Source organism: Hyperolius riggenbachi, chromosome 5 (genome assembly GCF_040937935.1).
Source record: "Hyperolius riggenbachi isolate aHypRig1 chromosome 5, aHypRig1.pri, whole genome shotgun sequence".
Lineage (NCBI taxonomy): Eukaryota > Metazoa > Chordata > Amphibia > Anura > Hyperoliidae > Hyperolius > Hyperolius riggenbachi.
Window position 1 is genome coordinate 133,475,966 of NC_090650.1, and position 22,926 is coordinate 133,498,891.

Sequence of the window (22,926 nt, forward strand, 5' to 3'; positions counted from 1 at the left end):
CATCAAACTGTTCTCCTTCCCTGACACAGTGGCTGTCCTTGGCAGGTTTTGCTGTTCATATCAACTGTTAGGTATCGAGAGCTTGAGGAGGTCCAATGAAAAACACACACTTAAGCCTGTAGCTCCTTAGCTATGCAACTAATAACACATGGTACAGATTTCTACAGACTAATTCTCTATAGTTGTCTATCATCAGGTGACTTTGTGGGCTGAGGCGGTACAGAGGCTAGCAACGCGTTCTGTTGCTATGCAGTGGAGCGGAGGGCGGATAGAGAGGCGGTTTTAATCACATTCATGCACCCCCGATCGACCATGTTGGCTCTACATTTTCCAGATTGCTTAATCAATACATTAGACCGATTTTGACCCAAAATGTTTGTTGCACCACCGATTTTCATCCCATTCGATAAAATGATTGAATCTGATGGCTGTTTGGGCCCGCCAAGTCACTACATGCATGGCAATCAAGGTGATCAATCAAAATCACAGATAATTAGTTAACTGGCTCCCCCCTAAATTAGCCCTAGACTATGATGGACATATAGTAGGACTATAGTAGAGATTAGATTGTGAGACCCTCTGAAGGACAGTTAGCGACAAGACTATATACAGTATACACTTTGTAAAACACTGTGAAAGATGTCAGTGCTATATAAACACTAATCCTATATAATAATAGCCCTGTGTCTCTACGTCCCATCCCTCACTTCCTGTGTGTCCCGTGTTTTGCGCTACGGCGCATGTGCAGGGAGGGATGCAGAGACTGAGGAGAGCTGGGGGAGGACAGGGCCAGAAGAGGCGGGCATGTGCAGCGGGGGTGCATGCAGGACGGACATGCATGTGGAGGAGGGGGGGATAAACCTAGCCCGTTTTTAAACAGGATAAGGTCACTAGTTAGTAACAATATAACTTCTATACGTTTTCAGCAAAGAACATGCACCTTGAAAACGAAACAATGAAACACATGTTCCATGTTAATTGCAACAAATTACTCTCTCGCTGATCCTCTAGTGACATTGGAGACTGCTCAAACACACTTCTTTCCCCAACCTCCACCTTGCCCTGCTCACACCTCAATAATGCAAAAGAATATGTTTGATGTATTAAGAAAAAGGCATCGATAGCTTCAATGATAGTGATATTTATGCATCAGAGCCGTGTGACAAACTTCTGCTGTAGGTTCTCTTCTACCTGTTGGGCAAAGGTACATGTACGGAAGGTTATTTGGGTAAATATACCTTTTGAGCACATAGAGGTTATATAGGGATATAGGTTATGGTTGAGCAGTCAACTGACCTCCTTTCCAGTAGGAGGAGTACAGAAAGGTGACAATATTTTGATAGGGGGCTCTCAGGAGTCTGCCAGTTAGTCGCACAAAAACATGGTATATCGCATGTTATGTGATCGTTATGCATATTACTAAAATACATTTGTTTAGCCTTTTTTTTTAATATAAATTGTACATATTATTCTGCATTGGTGAGCTAGATCGGAATGGAAAATTTGAAGGTAGAGAAAACATGACTGCACCAGTATTAAATATTACGTTTGTAAATGCTATGTAAAACATATTTACCTCAAAACAACATAAATCCATTTGGGAACTAATTATCTAAAGATTTTCTAATTAAAATACCAGTAAATACCAGCAGTGGTTCCCTTTAAAAATAACAGGAACACCTTGAAATCATATGTGACTTCCTCATATCAACAAGAGAGGCCTCTGTTGTAATTAAAATGTAAGAAGCAGGTGCCGATTAGATCTCTTTTGCTGGCTTTCAGGGATGAATGCTGGAAATAATGTTTCAAGCCTAATAAATCCTGCTGTCTTCTAGACCAGACTTTATCCCAGTTTATTGCAAAGCATGTGCAAGGCACTCCCCCTTCAACCCCCCCCCCCCCCCCAAAGAAAAAAAAAGACAGTTAAGTGCCCAACACAATTATTCAGTCTTCAAATGAATGCTGTTACTCCCTAACCATCTATTATCCACATGTACACCTGGTTATACTGCAAATTGTCTTACAGTGTTACCAGCATAACCAGGCTGGAAGTCGTCACAAATACAACACGATTCCTCTGCCCTGGATTTTAGAACAGCTGTCTTCTATCTGAAGTGTGGAAGTGCACATCTTACCTGTGCAATATATTTCTTCCACAATGGTTCATCTTCACTGATATCAAATTCATTCCAGCCATGGGTGGCTCGTCTGAGACAAACTTCAGCATTGTTCAATCCACTCTGAAGATCAGCCTGTAAACATAAAATGGATGAATGCATCTAAAAAAACTGAAATACTCTACACAGAGTGGACAAATAATTAGACATATCTCCACTGTAAAACCATTCTTCCCTGAAGCTTGGTAGTACAACTGAAAGCAGGCATTGTCAAAAGATTTCAGGCCATGGACAGACGAGTTAAAAATAAATACACCCCCCCCCAACAATAAAAAAATCAAAATCAAAGGGCTTATCAATTTCCTGAAGGCACAATAGAGAGGGACCCAACACTGGAACAATGGGTTCGAGGAGGATCGTGAAAACCTGTGGACTATCCAGAGGCTTCCCTCTACTGAGATGAGTAGAAACTTTTATTTCAAAGCCTGCAGCAGGTTCACATTAGGAAGTGGAAAAGGTTGAGCACTATTGGAAACATTCCTAGATGTTATTCCTCAAAATTGGATGTAAAAGCAAGGATGCTGGTCAAAAATACTGCTATTATAGCTTTCATCTTGCTGTAGTACGGTAAGTTCCATTGGGTAAATACAGCAATAAAAATCATTTTTTAGTCATTTTCATTGCGTGGTACAAAGCACCAGTATGTGAATATTTTGAAGGAGAAATTTTCTTCTGTGCCACTGTTTCCATTCAGATCTGGCATCTTGCAGCACCATGTGCATCTCAGTACGTCTATACACAGTCATTTATATGCAAAACTGGCCACAGCCATCAAAGCATGTTGACAAAATACTGCACTTCCTGTAGACAGCCAGAAGAGAGATGCAGTCAGACAGGTCCACAACCTGCCTCCCAACTCCTGGAGGCTGAACTGTGCATGTCTATGAAGGCCTCTGCACCATGCACTTCTACCGTATGGTGATGTCCTTTGCACTACCTATAGCAGGGCATAGAAAAAGCCAGACTCTGTATTCTCCCCAGGCTCTTCTAGCCTGGTGCTTCACCCGGCTAGTTTTGGTGATCACCCAGCTGTTATCAGCTCCCATCCTCCTATGCTTTAAGCGGAGTTGCACACAGAAGCACCGGCCCTGCATTCTCTCATCTCACCCCACCCGGCTACTTTTTCCTGCCACCCGGCAGGAAAAAAATTCTGGTGAGAACAGTGCAGACTATACCGAAATAAAAGTTGTGTCCATTAGCCACAAATGAATTTGAAGCATACATATATTGACTCCATGTGAATATGTTTATAAAGTGAAACGTTCCACATTTCTGCCCAGGTATTGGTGTGCTTCCATGAGTGCATGCGTCACCAGCCTTTGTCTTATGGTTATGGCTAGGGGTGTATTGTATGGTACATGCTCACCTTTGTGCAGCATGGCTTCAGACTTTGGCATTTCCATTATGTACAGCGCACAAACTTTCAAATCAAATGCTGTAACATTAACGCTGTACTCTGGTTTTTTTGAGCCTATCCTTACCAGTGCTACCTGAGTATTACCAGCCTGCCTAACCTGTTTAATCCATACTTCCATTTTGGACCTGGCTTGTTTGACTATTTTTGATATTCTCTCTTCGTCTGACTTCAGGCAGTGACCTCAACTATGCCTGCCTGCATTCACCATGGCCAGTGAGCTAGAATACGGCTGCCAGGAGTCTGCTACGACCATGGCCTTTGACCTCAATTACACCTGCCAGAAGCCTGCCCAGACCTTTGCACGTGGCCTGGTCTAGCCAGCTAACAGCCTGCTTTGGCCTTTACCTTTTTGTATACAAGGATTTTTAATAGGTTTTTAAATGTTAATGTTAACATTATCAAAATTAATTTGATCCAAAAACTACAAGGTCTTTTTGAAAAATGTTTTGCCTTATTCCCACTATTCCCCTTAACAAACCCAGCAATGTTTGTTACAATAGCATGTTTGAGGGCTTTGCTATTAACTGCTAAATTTGGAACGAAAAATACACGTAATTATGATTTTTCCCAAAATGTAGTATTACGTTTTTGCATCGTAATTGCGAATTACAATAAGAAGTTATGATTATGGGAAATTCATGCTCATTACTACAAGTAATACATGCAGATGATTACAACAAATAATAAAATCTGGCTTCGGACAAGTTTTTAGCATAACCTTAAAAGTCAGAGTTGCTTTACAAAATTCCTATTTTACGCTCCCCACCTTCATTAAAAATACAGTATAAATGTCTGTAGAGCTCTTGTAAAAGAGCAGACACATGACTGATGGCTCTCACACGGTGCTGGGGGAGGAGAGCTGCATTTAGTATAAAGCCTATAGTGCTCTCAGGGGAGATTAATTAATCTGCCTACAGCTTGTAACCTCACAAGTAAGGTTACAGTAGAATGTACTTTGCAGTGTAGTGCAGCCTGTTAATAATACTGCCACCCTACTGCCCTCTCATACAGTTGCATAGAAATAGCATGTGTCTTGTAGAATTTATTTCTGTGCCTTTTTTCTGGCCCAACTGCTTTTCAAATCCAACATGTGCTCATACACTATGCAAAGTCATGGCAAATCTGCCAAAATCAGAGGAGACATACGGAAGTGCACATCTCCCTATATAAAAAAAAAAAAACATCAAACAACCTCCAAACATTTGAGTATTTTAACAAACTAGTACTTAGACATACCTATGGTTGCTCATGTGTTTTTGTAAGTCACTGCAGCAGCTCTGCTTGTCCCATTGTAAAGGATGCCTTTCATGCCTGTCTGAGCCCTATTGCTACATACACTACACACTCTAGACTAAAAACGTGGCTGAGGCAGCCATTTGGGGGCATCTCAGGCAAGAATCCAGCTTGTGTGCTGGTGTTTTTAGAAATGGTGCCAGTGTGAGAGTTCTTTGTGTCTTGGCATGATCGGATCATGCATAATGTCACGTGTGTGCATGCTGAATAGTGTACAGACCAGTTCATAGGAAGAAAGCTTGTCAGGCCTGGAACCCACTACAGCGATTGAGTGTTTAGGGAGTGCTTTCAGTTGCTAGCAATTTCCCTAAACGCTCTGCCATTGTAAATGGATGAGACAGATTCCACTAGAGCGATTGCGATTAAGGACATCGCAATTGCAGGACATGGAGCATTTTGGATGCGTTTCCATTCTGATGAATTGTATAGGAGCAGGGAAATCGCTCCCAAAACGCTAGCGATTGCGATAGCGTTTTGCGCTTTCTAGTGGGTTCCAGGCTCACTGGGGAAATGGCATAAAGTACTGCAGTTTTTTTTCCAAAAGCCAAAATTGTCAATTTTAAACAATATTACTGGTTTTTATCACAGTCTAATGTGTACATATATTTTGGGAGCACAACCGGTCAATATTGACTTGCGTTTTCACAATGTAATATGCAGAGCTACTAAGAGTAATGCGAGATAACACAGTCATCACAAATATGTCTGTGTAATAGTTTCTTAAAAGACCTGATCCATATAGAAGTGATTGATAATGATCTCTTTATACATGCATGAACTTGCACACAAAAATAGTTTTAATTATACCATCGGTACCGAAGAAGTTCTGTGGCCTGATCTTGTCTGCCACATCAATAATAGTTGTATTAAAGTGTACCAGAAGCGACATGTGACATGATGAGATGAACATGTATGTACAGTACAAAACAATGTGTGTCCTCCCGGGTCCAGTGCTTTAACTACCTGCGGACCGCCACAGTATAAATCTACGGCGGGCAGGGGGCGCTGCGGTTCTGACCTGACGTAAACTACGTCCCATTGACCGCGCGCCCCCGCCCGTCCTCGCCGCTGTCGCCGCTCGATCTCCGCCGCAATATGCTGCCCTGCCGCCTCTATGACGGCAGAGCACTGTGAGCCGGGCAGGAGCCGTTTTCATTGGCTCCTGGCCCTGTCATTCATGTAAGCCGTTCCCATTGGCTTACATGGAGTGACAGGGTTAGGAGCCAATGAAAGCGGCTCCTGACCGGCGCACAGCGCTCTGCCGTCATACCGACGGCAGAGAGAGCAGCCTGCGGCGGGGACAGAGCGGCGGATTTTAGCGGCGATTCGTCGGGAAGCGGCGGTTTACTGGACCAGCACCCTCTGGTCCTTAAGGGGGCAGAGGGTGCTGCTTCCCGAAGTGGTTAACCTCTTCAGGAGGGCCGGCAGTATACAACACGGCAGCATTTTAACTATTCCAATTGCAGTCAAGAAGAAGAAAGCTGGGCACCGCTTAACAACTATTTATTGTGGATGAGTTAGCGCCACGCCACATACAGCAGTGGGGGTGAAAGAAAAAAAAAACTGACAGCTGTTTCGCAAGGTCTAGGACTTTGCCTCTGACGAAGGAAGGCTAGACCTTGCGATACATCGGTCAGGCTTTTTTTACCCCCACCGCTGTATGCCACGCTAACTCATCCACAATAAGGGGGTTTTATTAAGTGGTGCCCTCCTTCTCCTTGACTGCAATTGGACTACATATTACAGAAGTACGTTTGAGGTGAGCCCACTGTGGATTGTCTGTCCCTCTTGCATACTGGTGCCAGGACTTTGTCTTTTTTGTCTTTATAGCATTTGAACTAGCTTGTCTGGACCTGGGAGGACACATGTAAGTCGGACAAGTGAGAGTACTGTTGCTGGCTGGGAGGGGTGAAAAGATGGGGGGGGGGGGGGGGGGCCTGGGGCGGCAGCTTCACAGATTTTGAATCAATTTCATGCTGAAATCGATTCAAAAATCTGTGTGCAGTGTATGGTCAGCCAATAGACCCTCTCTGATTAGATTCAGAGAGGTATCTATAGAATAATTAAATGATAATAAATCTGGTATCCATCCAGAAGTGTATAGCCGACGTTACTCTGGGGCACTTAATAGGCTGCCATTGAGTAGAGACAATTTTGTACTAATTCTGTATTTTGGTGTACACCATTGTCTGTATTGTTTTGTACCCCATGTTTGTTTCTTTCTTTGTACAATGCCACAGAATATGTTGTTTCTTTATAAATCAATAATACTAATAATAATGTCAAAGAAGAAAGTGCTACAGCTAGTCTACACCATCAGCAGTTGGCTGATGGTGTAATGGTTAAGGGCTCTGCCTCTGACACAGGAGACCAGGGTTCGAATCTCGGCTCTGCCTGTTCAGTAAGCCAGCACTAATTCAGTAGGAGACCTTTGGCAAGTCTCCCTTACACTGCTACTGCCAATAGAGCGCGCCCTAGTGGCTGCTGCTCTGCTCTGGCGCTTTGAGTCCGCAAGGAGAAAAGCGCAATATACATTTTATTTGTCTTGTCTACAGCTAAACATCAAGAAAATTAAAGTTATGATATTTGCTCCAATGACCTATCTGCAAACAGTAGGAAAAAGTATGTTCTGTAGAGTGAATATAATTGTTTCATGCAATCAGTTTATTGATGCAAGTTTGATCTTAAGATTTAAATTATTGTTATTATGAATGCATAAATTCATTATGGCAGTCCACAGGCTACTATCCATGTACCCTGTTTAGGGTCCATTCCCCTTTTTTCTATTTACCACTGTAGGTTATTTCAGATGCACCCCACTAAGGACAGCTCAATTGATTATTTTTAATCATTTTTAATTAATGTGTTATTCATGGTATATATATTGAATTCATTTTTATTTTACCATAGGCTGTGAACCCTTTTGTGTGTTTATTCACAGACACTGTACTGTAGACATGAGGAAGTGGGCAGGTCCCGCAAAAGGTGTCATCCTTTCCTGTGTCCAATAAAATGATTATCCTTAAACCTTCTACCTGAGGTGAGACTGTTTCATTATCCACGTTTACCCATTTCATACTACATGGGGCACCTCCTCCCATTTTGTGTACTTTACCATCAAAGGTTAGGATCGGTAAAGCTATGGTCTTCCCAGTAGTAACGTATGGCTGTAAAAGATGGACAATAAAACTCATGCATAGAAAAATGGATGCTTTTGAGCTGTGGGTGTGGAGAAAGCTACTAAGAGTTCGTCGGTCTGCCAGAAGAGCTAACGAGTCAATAGTACTTAAAAAATAAATAAAGCCAGACTGTTTACTAGAAGGGCTGATACTAGTTAACCTCAAATATTTTGACACATTGGCCCATATGCATTTCACTTTTTCGCCTAAGTTTTCTCCCCGTTGATACTTTCAAACTTGTCAATAAAATTACCTTTAACTGCTTGCCAACCGCCTCACACTGATGGGCGTGGCGGCGGCGGCAGCCCCAGGACCGCTTAACGCAGATCGGTGTAAAGTCCTGGGGCAGCAATTTGCAGGAGATCGCGCACATCTCCTGCTCGGGGGGCGGAGCTCCGCCCATCCTTCAGTCTCCGAGCGGGAGACTGTTAGATGGCGAAAACGCCGTCTAATTACATAGTACAGCACTGCGATCAGCAGCAGTGCTGTCCCCTGCAGGGGATCAAAGGTGATCGGCTGTCATACGCCGAAGCCTATGACAGCTGATCACAGTGATTGGCTGGCGGGGGGGGGGGGGGGGGGACAGGAGGGAGGGAGTGAGGGGGGGGAGAGTATTCAAAGCACTAAAAAAATACATATTTTTATTTAAAAACACACACAAATATTGTTGTGCGGCCCTGCAGCTCGGCCTTAAAGCTGCAGTGGCCCATTTTACATAAAATGGCCTGGTTTTTAGGGGAAGGGGGGGGGGGGGGGTTGAGCACTGCAGTCCTCAAGAGGTTAAACCACCAGCAAGAAAGTAAATATGCAAAATAATTTTGATAGTATCTTTTCATCTATTTTTTGGTACTTTTTCCATTGCAAAGTGCTAAAAAGTTATTATAAAATCGAAGATGAAAAATGATCTCCTAGGAGAAAACTCAGGAGAAAAAAAGTGAATTGCATATGGGCCTTAAAGGGAATGTCCAAGCAAAATAAAAAAATGAGTTTCACTTACCTGGGGCTTCTACCAGCCCCATGCAGCCATCCTGTGCCCTCGTAGTCACTCACTGCTGCTCCAGTCCCCCGCTGGCAGCATGCCGACCTCGGAGGTCGGCGGGACGCATTGCGTACATTTTTACGCATTCCCGCCAGTGCAGGAACATTAACACATACATTTTTACGCATTACTGGTTCAATGCATAAAAATTTACGCATTGAACCAGTACGCGTAAAAATGTATGTGTTAATGTTCCTGCACTAGCGGTAATGCGTAAAAATGTACGCAATGCGGCCCGCCGACCTCTAAGGTCGGCAAGCTGCCAGCGGGGGACTGGAGCAGCAGTGAGTGACTATGAGGGCACAGGATGGCTGCATTGGGCTGGTAGAAGCCCCAGGTAAGTGAAACTCATTTTTTTATTTTGCTTGAACCTTCCCTTTAATGAAAAGACCAGATTCTCGGGAGAAATCCTTGCCTGGAAACAGAAATGGATAGACAGCATATGTGAAGCTATGAACATGCCTATGCAATAGCTGAAAGAAGCAGTAACTTACAGAGAAATCTGTCGTGCAGACGTGCATATGGTCAGGAAGAGTCTGAATAGACTAAATGAATGAGGAGACCACACCACAAGTCACTTGTACTACTTGTATTACTAATAGCTGTATATAATCTGAAATTATGAAGAGTGTACCTGAGATTACCTTAATTGCTAAAAGTTATTTGTACCTGGGGCTTCTTTAGTGGACAGATAAACTTTGTGGGCCCTCATTTTATTTGAACTCCCCTTCATAGTTCTTCCATAGCCATCTTCACTATCGCAAACCCTGTTCTATCGCGCAATATTAGATCAGATTTCTGTTTAGATATAAATATTGAAGCAATCTTGCAAGGTAGTAAATAATAGAAATGTACTACCCATCAATCGTTGACCACAGAGGTACCCACACTTCCTCATCTTAAAAAAAAAATTATCTACGAGGAATAAATATACCTACAGATGCAAGCCACAACTGCAGCACATGCACATCACTCAGGTGGGAGATGTGAGATCTACCCAGAAAAAAAAAAAAATAATCACATTATAAAATTATTTTCAATGGCATTTTCTCTTGAAAGTGAAAAGTAGATTGGCATTTTCACTCATCACTGCCCAGGATACCGTACGGTTGAGTCAAAACCCTTATCCGGATACTTGATCTTGATTAAACAGCAGCCAGGCGGCAAGTGTTTTTTTCTTTAATTAGCCAGAGCTTGCAGAGGAAACTTTCATACTTTATCAGTAGAGGTCTAAAATAAAACTTGTCAAGCTCATCTAACCTTTGACCTGGTGCTCACAAATGTGCGTGCCCACCTGCATTCATATTTTCATACAGGGATGCTCCTTATGGGCCGCTTCCTTGCCTTCTTTGTATTGCTATACCAGGACAGATGCTGGAATGGCCCAATGTGAGTGCATTACGATATTTCATTAATTAGAGTTCTGAATAAGTAGTTTTTTGACTTATAGCAGTTGTCAGTGGCAGATTCTTACAGAGACCGTCTTCAGCTGCCTTTTTTGAATATGGTAGTTATAAACTGTTTTCATATTGATGGTTTTTAAAACCGAAATAAGGACAAGCACATTCAAAACAGAGTTCTGTGTCATAACTATGGATCAGGCTCAGGTATGCTAAAATAGATCTCTCCAGCCCAATGAACATACTATATGAAGAAGTTGGACAAAACAACTATCATTTTTTCAGTAAGAATCTTATATACTTTTAACAAAAATTATGTTGAAACTACTTAGAAAATAGCTCACCTTCAAAGTCCAAGCAACTTCACTGACCGGTAATTCACTCGCTTTTTTTGAAGACAACACAGGAATCATTTTATCATTTTCACTGTTCACCGTTTCATTAAACTTGGATGCCTGCAACAAATGAAAATGCTTTAACATCGTCCAGAAATTGATATTGTTATCTTGAAGCACAACCATGATTCAGTATGCAAAAAAACTAGGACAGCCAGCCAGCAAATGGACCAACCCAGCAAGCGGTACATGTACACGTTATGACATGACATGTTCAGAAACTATTTCTGATTGCCAAATTTAGAAAAGCTTTAAATTAGTAAATGAAACAGGTCATGTATATTGATGCTTAGACTTTACTTTGCTTAATAGTTGGACATGCTTACTTGTCAGATTACAGGTATGAATGTTACTTGCAGCATAAAGTACCATGTTTAAAGGTATTCTGGCAACTGGAGCGCCTAAGTATGCTGATAGCCCTAACATAATGAACACAAGCGCAGGATGCACTACATTAAAGCTGACCTAAACTCTTGCACAGGAGATTTGGAAAACTGACAAAGCCACTCAGTTTCTGTTTACAAAAAAACAGCCCAATTCTTCTTTATCTGCAAGTAATGAGCAAATGTAAATCAAGTCTGTCAGCTTTGTCTGAACTGTTGACTGTGCCCAGGTTCTGTGCTAATATGTAAACACAGAAGGTTAACCCTTTCTGTGCTCCCAGGAAAGTAAACAATGCAGGATCTCTGTTGGAGTTCTAGGAATTGTAACAAATAAAAAAAAATATTATGCTGTTGCTTATCTTTTAGAGCAGATAAGAATATTCTGAATGAATGTCCACTTTAAAGGGTATGTAGATTTCTTTTTTTTCTTTTTTTTAAACGACGTTTTATTGAGAATTATACAAATTTCATGAACAGAGTATCATTCCCTCAATGAGAAAATAAACTACAGAAACTTAAAAGAAAACAGGCAGTAACTTTTACAAACCAATTTGTACAATCATAAAAGGTCCCATGAAAGACTACCCCTGTAATGACTTGAGAGAGTGTTCTCCAGATCATCTTTACCCACCCTGAATCCCCCCCTCCCCCCCCTCCCTTCCCCGTCACTCCCGACCAGAGGCTTCTGAAAAACCTTAGGATATGTCTAGTTTTCCCAGCGTGCCCAGCAAGTGTTCCGTTAAATACCATTTCGTGTACTTAAAGTGTTCCATCAGGTCTCCTATTTCTTGTTGTGTATAAACCTTTAAAATAAAGAGTTTCCACTTTTTAAAGAATGTCTTTGTTTTCTTATCTTTATGGTTTAGCGTATCATGTTTATCCAATTGGTGAAGGTGCATGAGTTCTTCCTTGACATCTCAGATTGAGGGAGGGCTTGAATAAATGCACTTGCTGAAAATCACCTTTTAGAGCTGCGATTAAAATCAGATGAGCTACTTTACTCATGACTTTGGTAGTTGACTGAGGATTGTCCTCCGCCTCGGATTTAGGTTTTCCTCATAAACAACAATAACAATGAATGCAATTCCAATTGAACTTTACACAACTGCTTGGTGTAGTACAACACTTTTTTCCAGAATTCTGAGACTATTGGACTACTCCACACACAATGGAATAGGTCTGCATCAGCTTGATTACATTTGGGGCATTTGGCGTATAATACGCTGGTGGGCTCTTATATTTATTATTAAAGGCATACTTGGCTTTATGGATGAATTTGGGATGGGAGTCTCGCCAATTTTCCCCAACTATCAGCTTATGGACCACCCCATATCCCTCAAGAATTTTGTTTGGGAGGTCATCACCTGATATATGTCTGGACAAACTAGCTAGGTTATTTGCTGCTTTTTTAGATACCGTTATTTGTTGGAGGTCTGTCTGAATCGCAGACAATGTATAGTTGTATGTTTAGTGTAGTTATTCTTCTGAATTGATTCCCCTTACTTTCTAGGAATGATCTCAATTGGCTGTCATAAGAAATGATGGCGAGGAATACAAAATTTTGACCTGATACCCCCAAAGGATAACAATTTACCTACATTTAGATCCAATAATTGCCCCAATCGATGAATTCCTTTGTCCTGCCATTCAAAAAAACCTCCATGGGCTAGGCTCGCCAGGAACTCCGTCAATCCACATAAAGGCATATATTTAGAGACCAGATGAGGGCCCATTCACACCTGAGCGGGAATCGCACGATTCCCGCTCGCGGCAAACCGCTAGCGGTTCTGCAAGAACCGCTACACATTGTAGCCAGTGGCCGTGTTCTCACTGCCGCGGTTGCGGTTAGCGATAACCGCAACCGCGTTGCATGCAGCGGTTTGCCGGCGACGAGCGTTCCGCGATTTGCGATCGTGATTAGCGTGCATAGCACGCTAATCGCGATCGCTCCAAAACCGCCGCAGTGTCCAGTGATTTTTCCGCGCTAATCGCGGGAAAATCACTCCCGCAGAACGCCGGCGGTAATCGCCGGCGTTCTGCGATTGTAAGTGTGAATGGGCCCTAATAAGGCAGGTTAAATGTTTTACAAAGCTCTCTCCAAGTCACTATAGTATCATTCAGAATTTTGCTACTTCTAAATTTTGGTGGTAGGTGTCTGAGTGATGTGTGTAGCAAGCCAGAGAAGGACCATGGCTCGGCACATGAGGACTCTAGATCATAGTTTAAATAAATGCTCGAATTGTTGATCCAGTCCCGTACATGGCGGGTTAGGCAAGCTATATTATATCTCCTTATATCGGGTATAGCTAGGCCCCCCCAAATTTTAGGTAGCTGTAGCTTGGAGAGCCATTCTTGCTTTGCCTTCTTCCACAGGAAGCGAATAAATGCACTGTACAAATCTTTGCCATCTGAATGCCTCAAAAGTAATGGAATCGTCTGCAGGGGATAAAGCAATCTGCCAAAAGACACCGACTTGATTAGTGAAGCCCGTCCCATTAGATCAATGGGCAGGTTTTCCCAATTGGCTAACTGGCGTTTGATATCTACTATCAGGGGGTGATAATTTTTTAAATATATAAGAGATGGATCCATGGGGAATGTAATTCCTAAGTAAGTTACCTGCGAACAAATTTTCACGGGGAGGTGGGTCAAACTTATTTTCGGGGCCAATTTGGATAAGTACATTAACTCGCACTTGGAAACGTTAATTTTAAAACCACTTAATTCGCCTATTTCCCCTATTATTCCCAGTATCTCTTCTAATTGAACCATGGGATCCTGTAGGAACAATAGTATATCGTCGGCAAACATGGCTTGCGAAACCCTGTGTCCCCCAATATTAATTCCCGCTATATTTGCCTCGAGGTATCGAGTCATAGGCTCCAAAGCAAGATTGAAGAGCAGGTGTGACAAAGGGCACCCCTGTCTCGTTCCCTTCTCAAGTGTGAAGGGGTCAGACAAGAAGCCTGGAGTGTAGATACGAGCACTAGGATTTATGTGCATAGCTTTTATTACATTTCTTAGCGAGCCAGTTATTTTCATTTTGTCCAGAACTCCCTCTAGCCACTACCAGGATACATTATCAAAGGCCTTTTCCGCATCGATTATTAAAATGGCATAATTTTTGCATGTTTCGGGGTAGGCCTTGGCATAGTCTTGGACCAGAAGTAGTTTCCTAACATTGGCTACTGCTGATCGGTTTGTAACAAAACCCACCTGATTTGGACTAACAAGCTTGGGAAGTAAATTAGCCAAGCGATCAGCCATTATTTTCGATAGTATTTTTATATCTTGATTGATTAGTGATATAGGCCGGTATGATCCTGGGTAGATTTCTTTTTAAGAACAAAATTATAAAATTCTATGTTTTTCAAACAGTTGACTGCAGCCTGGTGTATATGGCTCTGTAAAACTGATCAGCTATAGATGAGCTACAACCAGCAGGGTGGATATATGCCTGGCTTTTTGGGCATATAAATAAATTATTTGCATATTCGGTAATGGAGCTGAAGTGATGTGCAAAAGCAGCACCTTCTGAGTCTGGTGCATCTAAATACTTACAAACAACTTCAGTTTTAGAAAGGCAAAGTGTACTTAGCATAGCATTTATAGGAGGGGGCTTTTTGGCTACATTTGGCTCTGAAAAATCCTAGTGGTTCTGGCTGTCCATTAGTTATTTAGGTAAACAAGCGTGAAAACTCATGGTTTAACCATATTCTTTCTTAGCTCAGCAAGCGCCATTTTTATGTGTTGTTCAGTGTTTGCCTTGAGTGTGAGCCTTTTCCTGCCTCACTAAGCTGATCCATTTGGCTAACTCATCTCTAGTCATGTGATGTCTGTGACCGAATTAGTGGGCACCAGCCTTCAGACATAAAACTGTTGCCCAAAGCATCAAATTTGGGAAGCATTACTTCCCTTTACTTCCTGGACCCCCAAATAATTGAAAACTTAAATTAGTAAATATACTTATTGTAAATGGGAGAATAAGATGTCAGGTAAGTTTTTATTACTGCCCATTATATCTAAATGCATTCAATTTGTTCAACACATTTTTGATACAGGATTGCCTTAAATCTTAATGGCTGCACTTTGATGGACTGGAAATAGGAGATAAGTTGCTGCTACAAGGAAGCCAAAATTATACTTTCACTCACAAACATTAAAAACTACAAATAAGCACTAATGCATTTTGTTATAAATTGTGGTGCCCCAATTGCAACTCCACTAGGAAAAATCTAGTGTCCAGAAGAGAAAGTGGGGCTCAACCATAAATAGAAGTAAACAAATCAAAATAAGTTGGCACCCCAACTGACTGTTAACCCAATTAAACATAAAAAGAATGGTCAATATTTTGGTTGTACTATATGAACAAAGCTTCATAAAACCACTGGGATAAACAGATGGTCTAAAAATGGGAAAAAGCTAAACAATACATTGAAAAGATAACTTGCGGAGATGTCACATTAGATAATTTAATCACCTGAAGACACCCTGACAGGTTTCTAGTCAACAAACTACACCAGTGGAAAAAAAAGGTAGCCATACATCTAGCGATGTATGGGTAGATTCAACTAAATTATCGAGTCTGATGAGAGATCTGTCAGCTGCCCATACATCACAGGCCGATTCCCAATCAATTTCCTACTGCCTCCTCTGTGTACCCCCCTAATGCCCGCCGTACCAAAGAGTATAATTTAACAGTCCACGGCCTCCGCTTGCCCCCTGCTGCTCCGGGTGCATTCTCTTCTGCATACATGCAGGCCCCACGTGGTTTCCTATCAAGGGAGCGTGTGTGACGTCACACGTACGCCCTTACCAGGAAACCACATGGAGCGTGTGTGTATGGAGAGGAGAATGCACCCGGAGCAGCGGGGGACAAACTGAGGCCGCGGACAGGTAAAGTATACACTTTGGCATGGCAGGCATTGGGGGGCATAGCAGTGCGGCGGATGGTTTCGTGGGTCGTCGGGAAATTGCACGCCATTCCCGCTGCGCACCTGACCAACCAATTTTGACTAAACATCTTGCAGCATGCGCTGTGGATAATGTGACCAATTTCCGTTCCGAAATTGGTCGCTTTGTCAGTCGGGCATGCACTTGGCGGCACAGACTTTGGCTGATGCTTAAAGTGGACCTGAGCTCTTGCAAATAACAGACTGAGAACTGTTCATTGCATGTAGAAATCAGCTGTAGTAATCAGCTGCATGCTGCACTGAGCAGTGTTTGTTTATTTAGATACAGTTGAGTGTGTAATCTGTAATCAGTAGGCATGACTCACCTCCTGAGTTAGCTGTACAGGAAAGACAGAGGCTTTAACCCTTCCTTTGCGCCCTGAAAGTTCATCCGGTAAATTTTCAGGGGGTTTTTTGTGGGATTTCTGTGCATCATATCATAATTTTTTTTCTACCTGGTTGTTTTTATACTGTCCCTAATCTTTCAGAGCAGAGTGGAAGTTCTGAGCTCGGATAAACTCAAATGTTTGGTTAAGCAATGTCAGCATTAGAATAACAGGCTATATACAAGTTAGTATATGTAAGTAACACACCACGGGGATCCCCACTCAAGAGGCAATGCAGTATGAGCAGATGCTTATGAGGTTTGCTTCCAGAAAATAAACCAGTTTCCCTTTAAAAAAAAAAGAAATCATCACTAGGTCAGATTTTTTTTGGACAACAAAAAGGAATAAGTTCTCAGTGATCTTAGGTTTCATGCAACTCATCCTAATATGATATGTTTTCTGCACAGAGGGGAAATGTGCAATACAATCATAATAGCCTTTCAGTAGTCATGCAAAAGCATCAGTCAACGTTATTCCCTACAACCAAAAGGAAGGAAGTGGTCCGCAACAACGTCTCTCCAAAAAGTTCAACTTTTATTTAGGACATATCCTCAATGCAGGTAAAAAAAGTACAAATGCTGACATGTTTCGGGCTGTTCAGCCTAGCTCACATAATGTGAGCTATGATTAAAGAGAACCCGAAGCGGGGTTCTTACATCGCAATCCCCATACAGAGGCTGGGTCTGCCTATAGAGCCCAGCCTCTGTTGCTATGTAGCTTCCTCCAAAGCCCCCCCTGCGCGCTGTGAGACCCCATTAATAACAGCCTCATTGTCCGAAATCAGAAATCAGAAACTTTTATTTCGCCAAGCACGACTGGGTCGTGCCCGGAATTGGGCTTGGCACTTACAGGGTACTGATACACGGTACACAGTAGTTACAGATAGAGGACATGCAGTAGTAACAGAACATTATACAGAAAAACAGAGCATTAAAGAACATGTATGCAGAGGGAGACAATGGCATAAGTTACAATACAATAAAAAAACAACCAAAAAAAGTACGCTTGAGCTATGTGCAAAGTGCCTCAGTGCGTCTTGGTATTTTGGGGTGGGGATAGGCATTTCCATGGCGAGAGTTCAGGAGGTTGACAGCAGAGGGAAAGAAACTGTTCTTATGTCTTGAGGTCCTGGTGTAGATGGATCGGAACCGGAGCTTCCGGCTCGAGGGGAGCTGATTAAAGAAGCGGTAGCCTGGGTGTGAGGGGTCGTTGGCGATCTTTAATGCTCTGGTGTTCAGCCTGGAGTGGTAGAGGAGGTCCAGAGTGGGAAGGGATCTTCCGATGATCCTCTCTGCAGATTTGATGACCCTCTGCAGTTTGAGCTTGTCGCTGGCGGAGGAGCTGGTGTACCAGACCAGGATGGAAGAGCATAGGACGGATTCGATCGTGGCTGAGTAGAAATTTGTCAGCAGTTTTTGGGCCATACCGAACTTTTTCAGTTGGCGGAGAAAGAAAAGTCTCTGTTGGGCTTTCCTCTGTGTTGAGGTCGTGTTGGTGTTCCACCTCAGGTCATTGGAGATAGTTGTGCCCAGTAGGCGGACACTGGGGACTCTTTCCACTTCCATGCCATCCATGTGGATTGGAGGCGGGGTAGAAGCGCTCCTCCTGAAATCAACAATCATCTCCACCGTTTTTGCTGTGTTTAGGACCAAACCGTTCTCTCTGCACCAGCTGCATATGCTTTCGACCTGGTGGCGGTACGCCTTCTCATCGTTTTTGGTGATGAGACCCACAATGGTCGTGTCATCGGCAAATTTGATTACTTTTACCGAGTCCGAAGTGGATTTGCAATTGTTCGTATACAGAGAGAACAGGAACGGCGACAGGACACAGCCTTGTGGGGCCCCTGTGTTGGTGATCCTAGGTTGTGAGGAGATGGTGCCTAACCTAACGACCTGGGACCTGTTGGTGAGGAAGTCCGTGATCCACAGGCGTAGGGTGGGGTGGACTCCTAGCGCAGCGAGATTGTCCTGAAGTATTTTAGGGCTGATAGTATTGAATGCTGAGCTGAAGTCCAGTAGGAGGATCCTGGCGTAGGAGTCCGGTCTATCCAGGTGATCATAGACGTGCTCCAAGCAGAGGTTGATGGCGTCATTTGTGGACCTGTTCGCTCTGTACGCGAACTGGTGCGGGTCCAGCAGTCCCTCAGTAGAGTGCTTAAGGAGAGGTAGCACCATGCTTTCAAAAGCTTTCATGATCACGGATGTAAGTGCCACGGGCCTGAAGTTGTTGAGGTCGAGGATGCCCTGCTTTTTGGGGACCGGGATAATGGCAGACCTCTTAAAGCACGCAGGAACTTTGCCTTCCTGGAGGGACCTCGTGAAGATGGAAGAGAGGGTGGGAGCGAGCTGGCGAGCACAGGTTTTCAGGCAGGCTGGCGACACACCGTCCGGACCTGAGGCTTTCCTAGCATTTAGCCTTAGCAAGTGTTTCAGTACATCCTCCTCCCTCACTGATGGTGGGGGTGAGTAAGGGCCTAGGGCTACCGTGGCAGATTGTGCAGGTGGCTGTGGGAGTCCTGCAGGTGCTGGCTGACTCTCGAATCTGCAGTAGAAGTCACTGAGACTCTCGGCAAGCTCAGAGCTCGGTGTGGCGTGCTGAGGGGGGGGCTTGTAGTTGGTGGCAGCCTTCAGTCCCTTCCACACGGCTCGTGAGTCGTTTGAGGAGAGGTTCTGTTCCAGCTTTTCCGCGTAGCCCCTCTTAGCGGACCTCAGTTCTCTGTTTAGGTCGTTTCTTGCCTTCTTGTATTCCACCTGGTTGCCGGACTTATGTGCGGCTTCTTTGCTACGACGTAGTTGTCGTAGTCTTTTTGAGAACCACGGTTTATCATTTGGATACAGTTTGAAGGTTTTTGTTGGGATACAGGAGTCCTCACAAAAGCTAATGTACGAGGATACATTGTCTGCCCACTCGTCCAGGTTAGGCGATTCCAGAGCCTTCCAGTCTGTGCAGTCAAGGCAGGCCTGAAGTTGAAGTTTAGCCTCACTTGACCACACTTTGGAGGACTTAGTGACAGGTTTTGAGGTTTCCAGGCGCCTTTTATAACTAGGTACCAGGTGGATGATGCAGTGGTCAGATGAGCCTAGGGCTGCCCACGGTGTCGCTTTGTATGCATCCTTCAGGGCCGTGTAGCAATGGTCGAGGGTGTTGGCACTCCTGGTGGGGCAGGTGATGTGCTGATGGAAGCGGGGCAGCTCTTTGCGGAGGTTTGCCTTGCAGCGTGTCGCTGTGCGCTGTGTTTACCTCACTGATGCCAGTCTCGCCGATCCCCGCCTCCTGAATCGCTCCGGTCCCCGCCCACATCCCTTCTCTCGCCGCTGATTGGAGGGAAGGGACGCGGGCGATGACCGGAGCGATTCAGGAGGCGGGGGAGAGCTGAGACTGACATTAGTGAGGTAAACACAGCCGCATAGCGTGGCTGTGTTTTATGGGGTCTCACAGCGTGCAGGGGGGGGCTTTGGGGGAAGCTAAATAGCGACAGAGGCTGGACTCTATAGGCAGACCCAGCCTCTGTATGGGGATTGCGATGTAAGAACTCCGCCTCGGGTTCTCTTTAAGGGCTGAAAAGCCCGAAACATGTCAGCATTTGTACTGTTTTACCTGCTTTGAGGATATGCCCTGAATAAAAGTTGAACCTTTTTGGAGAGATGTTGTTTCGGACCACTTCCTTCCTTTTGGTTGTCTCGTTGGGCTTGGCTGCCTTGAGTCCAGCACTGCTTTCCAATAGTGCAGTCGAGCAGTTAAGTCTTTCTTTACTTTATTCCCTACAACCAAGGCATATATGGCTGATGGTTTCCCATCTACTGGTGATTCTGTGTTGGACAAAAGCTAGCAAACATCCAAACTGACATTCACTAGAATTTCTGCCCTACTTCAAGGCATTTTGCTGGGCTAGCGGCTGCACCATTAATTCTGTTGCATTTTTTAGTCTTCTACAGATTCTTGAATTAAATCTAAACTAATGAACTCCCAGGTAGATGAAAGATAGAGCAGTGAATAAAAAAAAAAAAAAGCACATTTTCCCTTAAGAGGCCTACTAAATTGGCCCCTACAGTAAAAACTTATAATTGACTGATAAGAGTGGAATTCCAGCATTAAATAACCAGTGCCTAGACATGGGAAAACCACCAGAGGGTGAACAGAAACAGCAGTAAAAATCAGACATATGTTCTATTCCACTTCCCACATTGTGAGAGGTATCGCATGATTTCCTTTTGTGGTAGTGTTCTGTGGACTGATAAAACAAATTAGAACTGGTTGGGCCCATGGATCAACGCTGTGTTTGGAGGAGGAAGAACAAGGCCTATGAAGAAAAGAACACCTTGCCTACTGTGAAGCATGGCAGGGGGTCAATCATGCTTTGAGGCTGTTTTGCTTCTGCAGGTACAGGGAAGCTTCAACGTGTGCAAGGTACCATGAATTCTCTTCAGTACCAGGAGATATTGGAAGAAAATGTGATGCAGTCCGTCACAAACCTGAGGCTTGGGAGACGTTATACAATACAATACAATAACATTTCTCTAGCGCTTTTCTCCCATAGGACTCAAAGCGCCTAGGCTTTCTCAGATTCAGTAATTGATAGTAGGATGAAGTATTCACACAACAAAAGTTATATTTCTGCAAATGTCAAACTGAACAGGTGGGTTTTCAGTCTGGATTTGAACACGTCCAGAGATGGAGCTGTCCTGATCTGTTGAGGTAAGGAGTTCCAAAACGTAGGGGCAGCATGACAGAAGGCTCTGGGACCAAAAGTTTCCAAATGGACTCTGGTCCTTGGCCCCCTACTGTTCTCCCTATACACATCCTCCATTGGCAAGGTTATCTCCTCCATGGGTTTTAACTATCATCTGTATGCAGATGACACCCAAATCTACCTCCACACCCCTGACATATCCACCACTACCATGGACAAGGTCTCCTCCTGCCTATCTGCCATCTCCTCCTGGATGTCCGCTACGTTCCTGAAATTAAATCTAGACAAAACAGAATTTATGATCTTCCCACCCCGGCCATCCATGGATCTCCCAGATGTGCAGGTCACTGTTAACCACACTACCATTCACCCTACCTCTCAAGCCCACTGTCTGGGTGTCACCCTGGACTCCACACTCTCCTTCACTCCCCACATCCAAAACCTCACAAAGTCCTGCAACTTCCACCTTCATAACATCTGTAAGATTCGCCCTTTCCTGACCCCTGCCACCACCAAACTCCTCATCCATGCCCTCATAATTTCCCGCCTCAACTACTGCAATGCCCTTCTGTCTGGTCTCCCTAAGACCCGAATAGCCCCACTGCAGTCCATCAAGAATGCGGCAGCCAGAATTATCCACTCCTCCCATCGCTCCACCAGGGCGGCTCCCCTCCGTGAATCCCTCCACTGGCTTCCTATCCAGTCCAGAATCAGATTCAAGATATTGTGTCTGACCTACAAATCCGTCCACAAAACCTGTCCAACCTACATTTCTGACCTTACTCAGAGATACACACCAAGCCGCACACTCCGCTCCTCCAATGAACTTCGCCTGACCGTCCCCCGCATCACCCAGTCCCATGCACGCCTCCAAAACTTCTCAAGAGCCGCTCCAACACTATGGAACTCCCTACCTCCACCCATTAGGGCAGCCCCCTCCAACACCTTCAAGAAGGCCCTTAAAAAAACTCACCTTTTCACTCTGGCCTACCACCCCTCACAATTGCTCTAAACCCACAGCTGAACTCTGGTCCCCTACCTCTCGTGTCCCTACCTCTCCCTCTAGATTGTAAGCCTTTGGGCAGGGTCCTCCTCCTTTTGTGTCCTACCTGATCATGCACCTCCATTACTGTGAACCCATGCTATGCATCTGAGTGAACCTAACTTGCCTAATCTCCATGCTCCCCTCCAGTGACTGACTAAGCATTACCTTGTACTCATACTGTGCTGTGTGATCTGGTTTTCTTGTATTCCTGTATTGTCATATTGCTGTTTGTCACCCCTAAATATTGTCTGTAACCTAAATTAATGTCCAGTGCTGCGTAATATGTTGCGCTTTATAAATACAATAAATAAATAATAATAATAATAATGTTATATTTGTCTGACTTACAAGTGCCTCTGATTTAATTGTTAACAAGATGACTGAAATGATCAAAATCAATGTCAAACTGGCCAAAACACTCAATTTCAGTGGGGGTTGAATAATTTTGAACACAACTGTAAAAGATAAGGATAGCCATATCATCCGGATTCCAAACTTTCTGCTTTTCTGTCAGGTATGCCTTCAACTGCTGTTGGTTATTGATGGCAAGTATGTTTTGAAAATTTT

At 43.8% G+C, this 22,926-nt stretch overlaps 1 protein-coding gene across 3 annotated transcripts in view; it reads right to left on the reverse strand.

The window, feature by feature from the left end:
* Positions 1–22,926, reverse strand: part of ATP2C1 (ATPase secretory pathway Ca2+ transporting 1) — a 217,961-nt gene that overhangs the window by 103,960 nt on the left and 91,075 nt on the right. For all 3 annotated transcript variants that reach the window (XM_068236270.1, XM_068236269.1, XM_068236271.1), the window contains 2 exons: positions 10,850–10,960; positions 2,136–2,252 (listed from right to left, as the gene is read on the reverse strand). In XM_068236270.1, the coding sequence (XP_068092371.1) occupies positions 2,136–2,252; positions 10,850–10,960 (228 nt within the window). The remainder of the gene's footprint in view (positions 1–2,135; positions 2,253–10,849; positions 10,961–22,926) is intronic.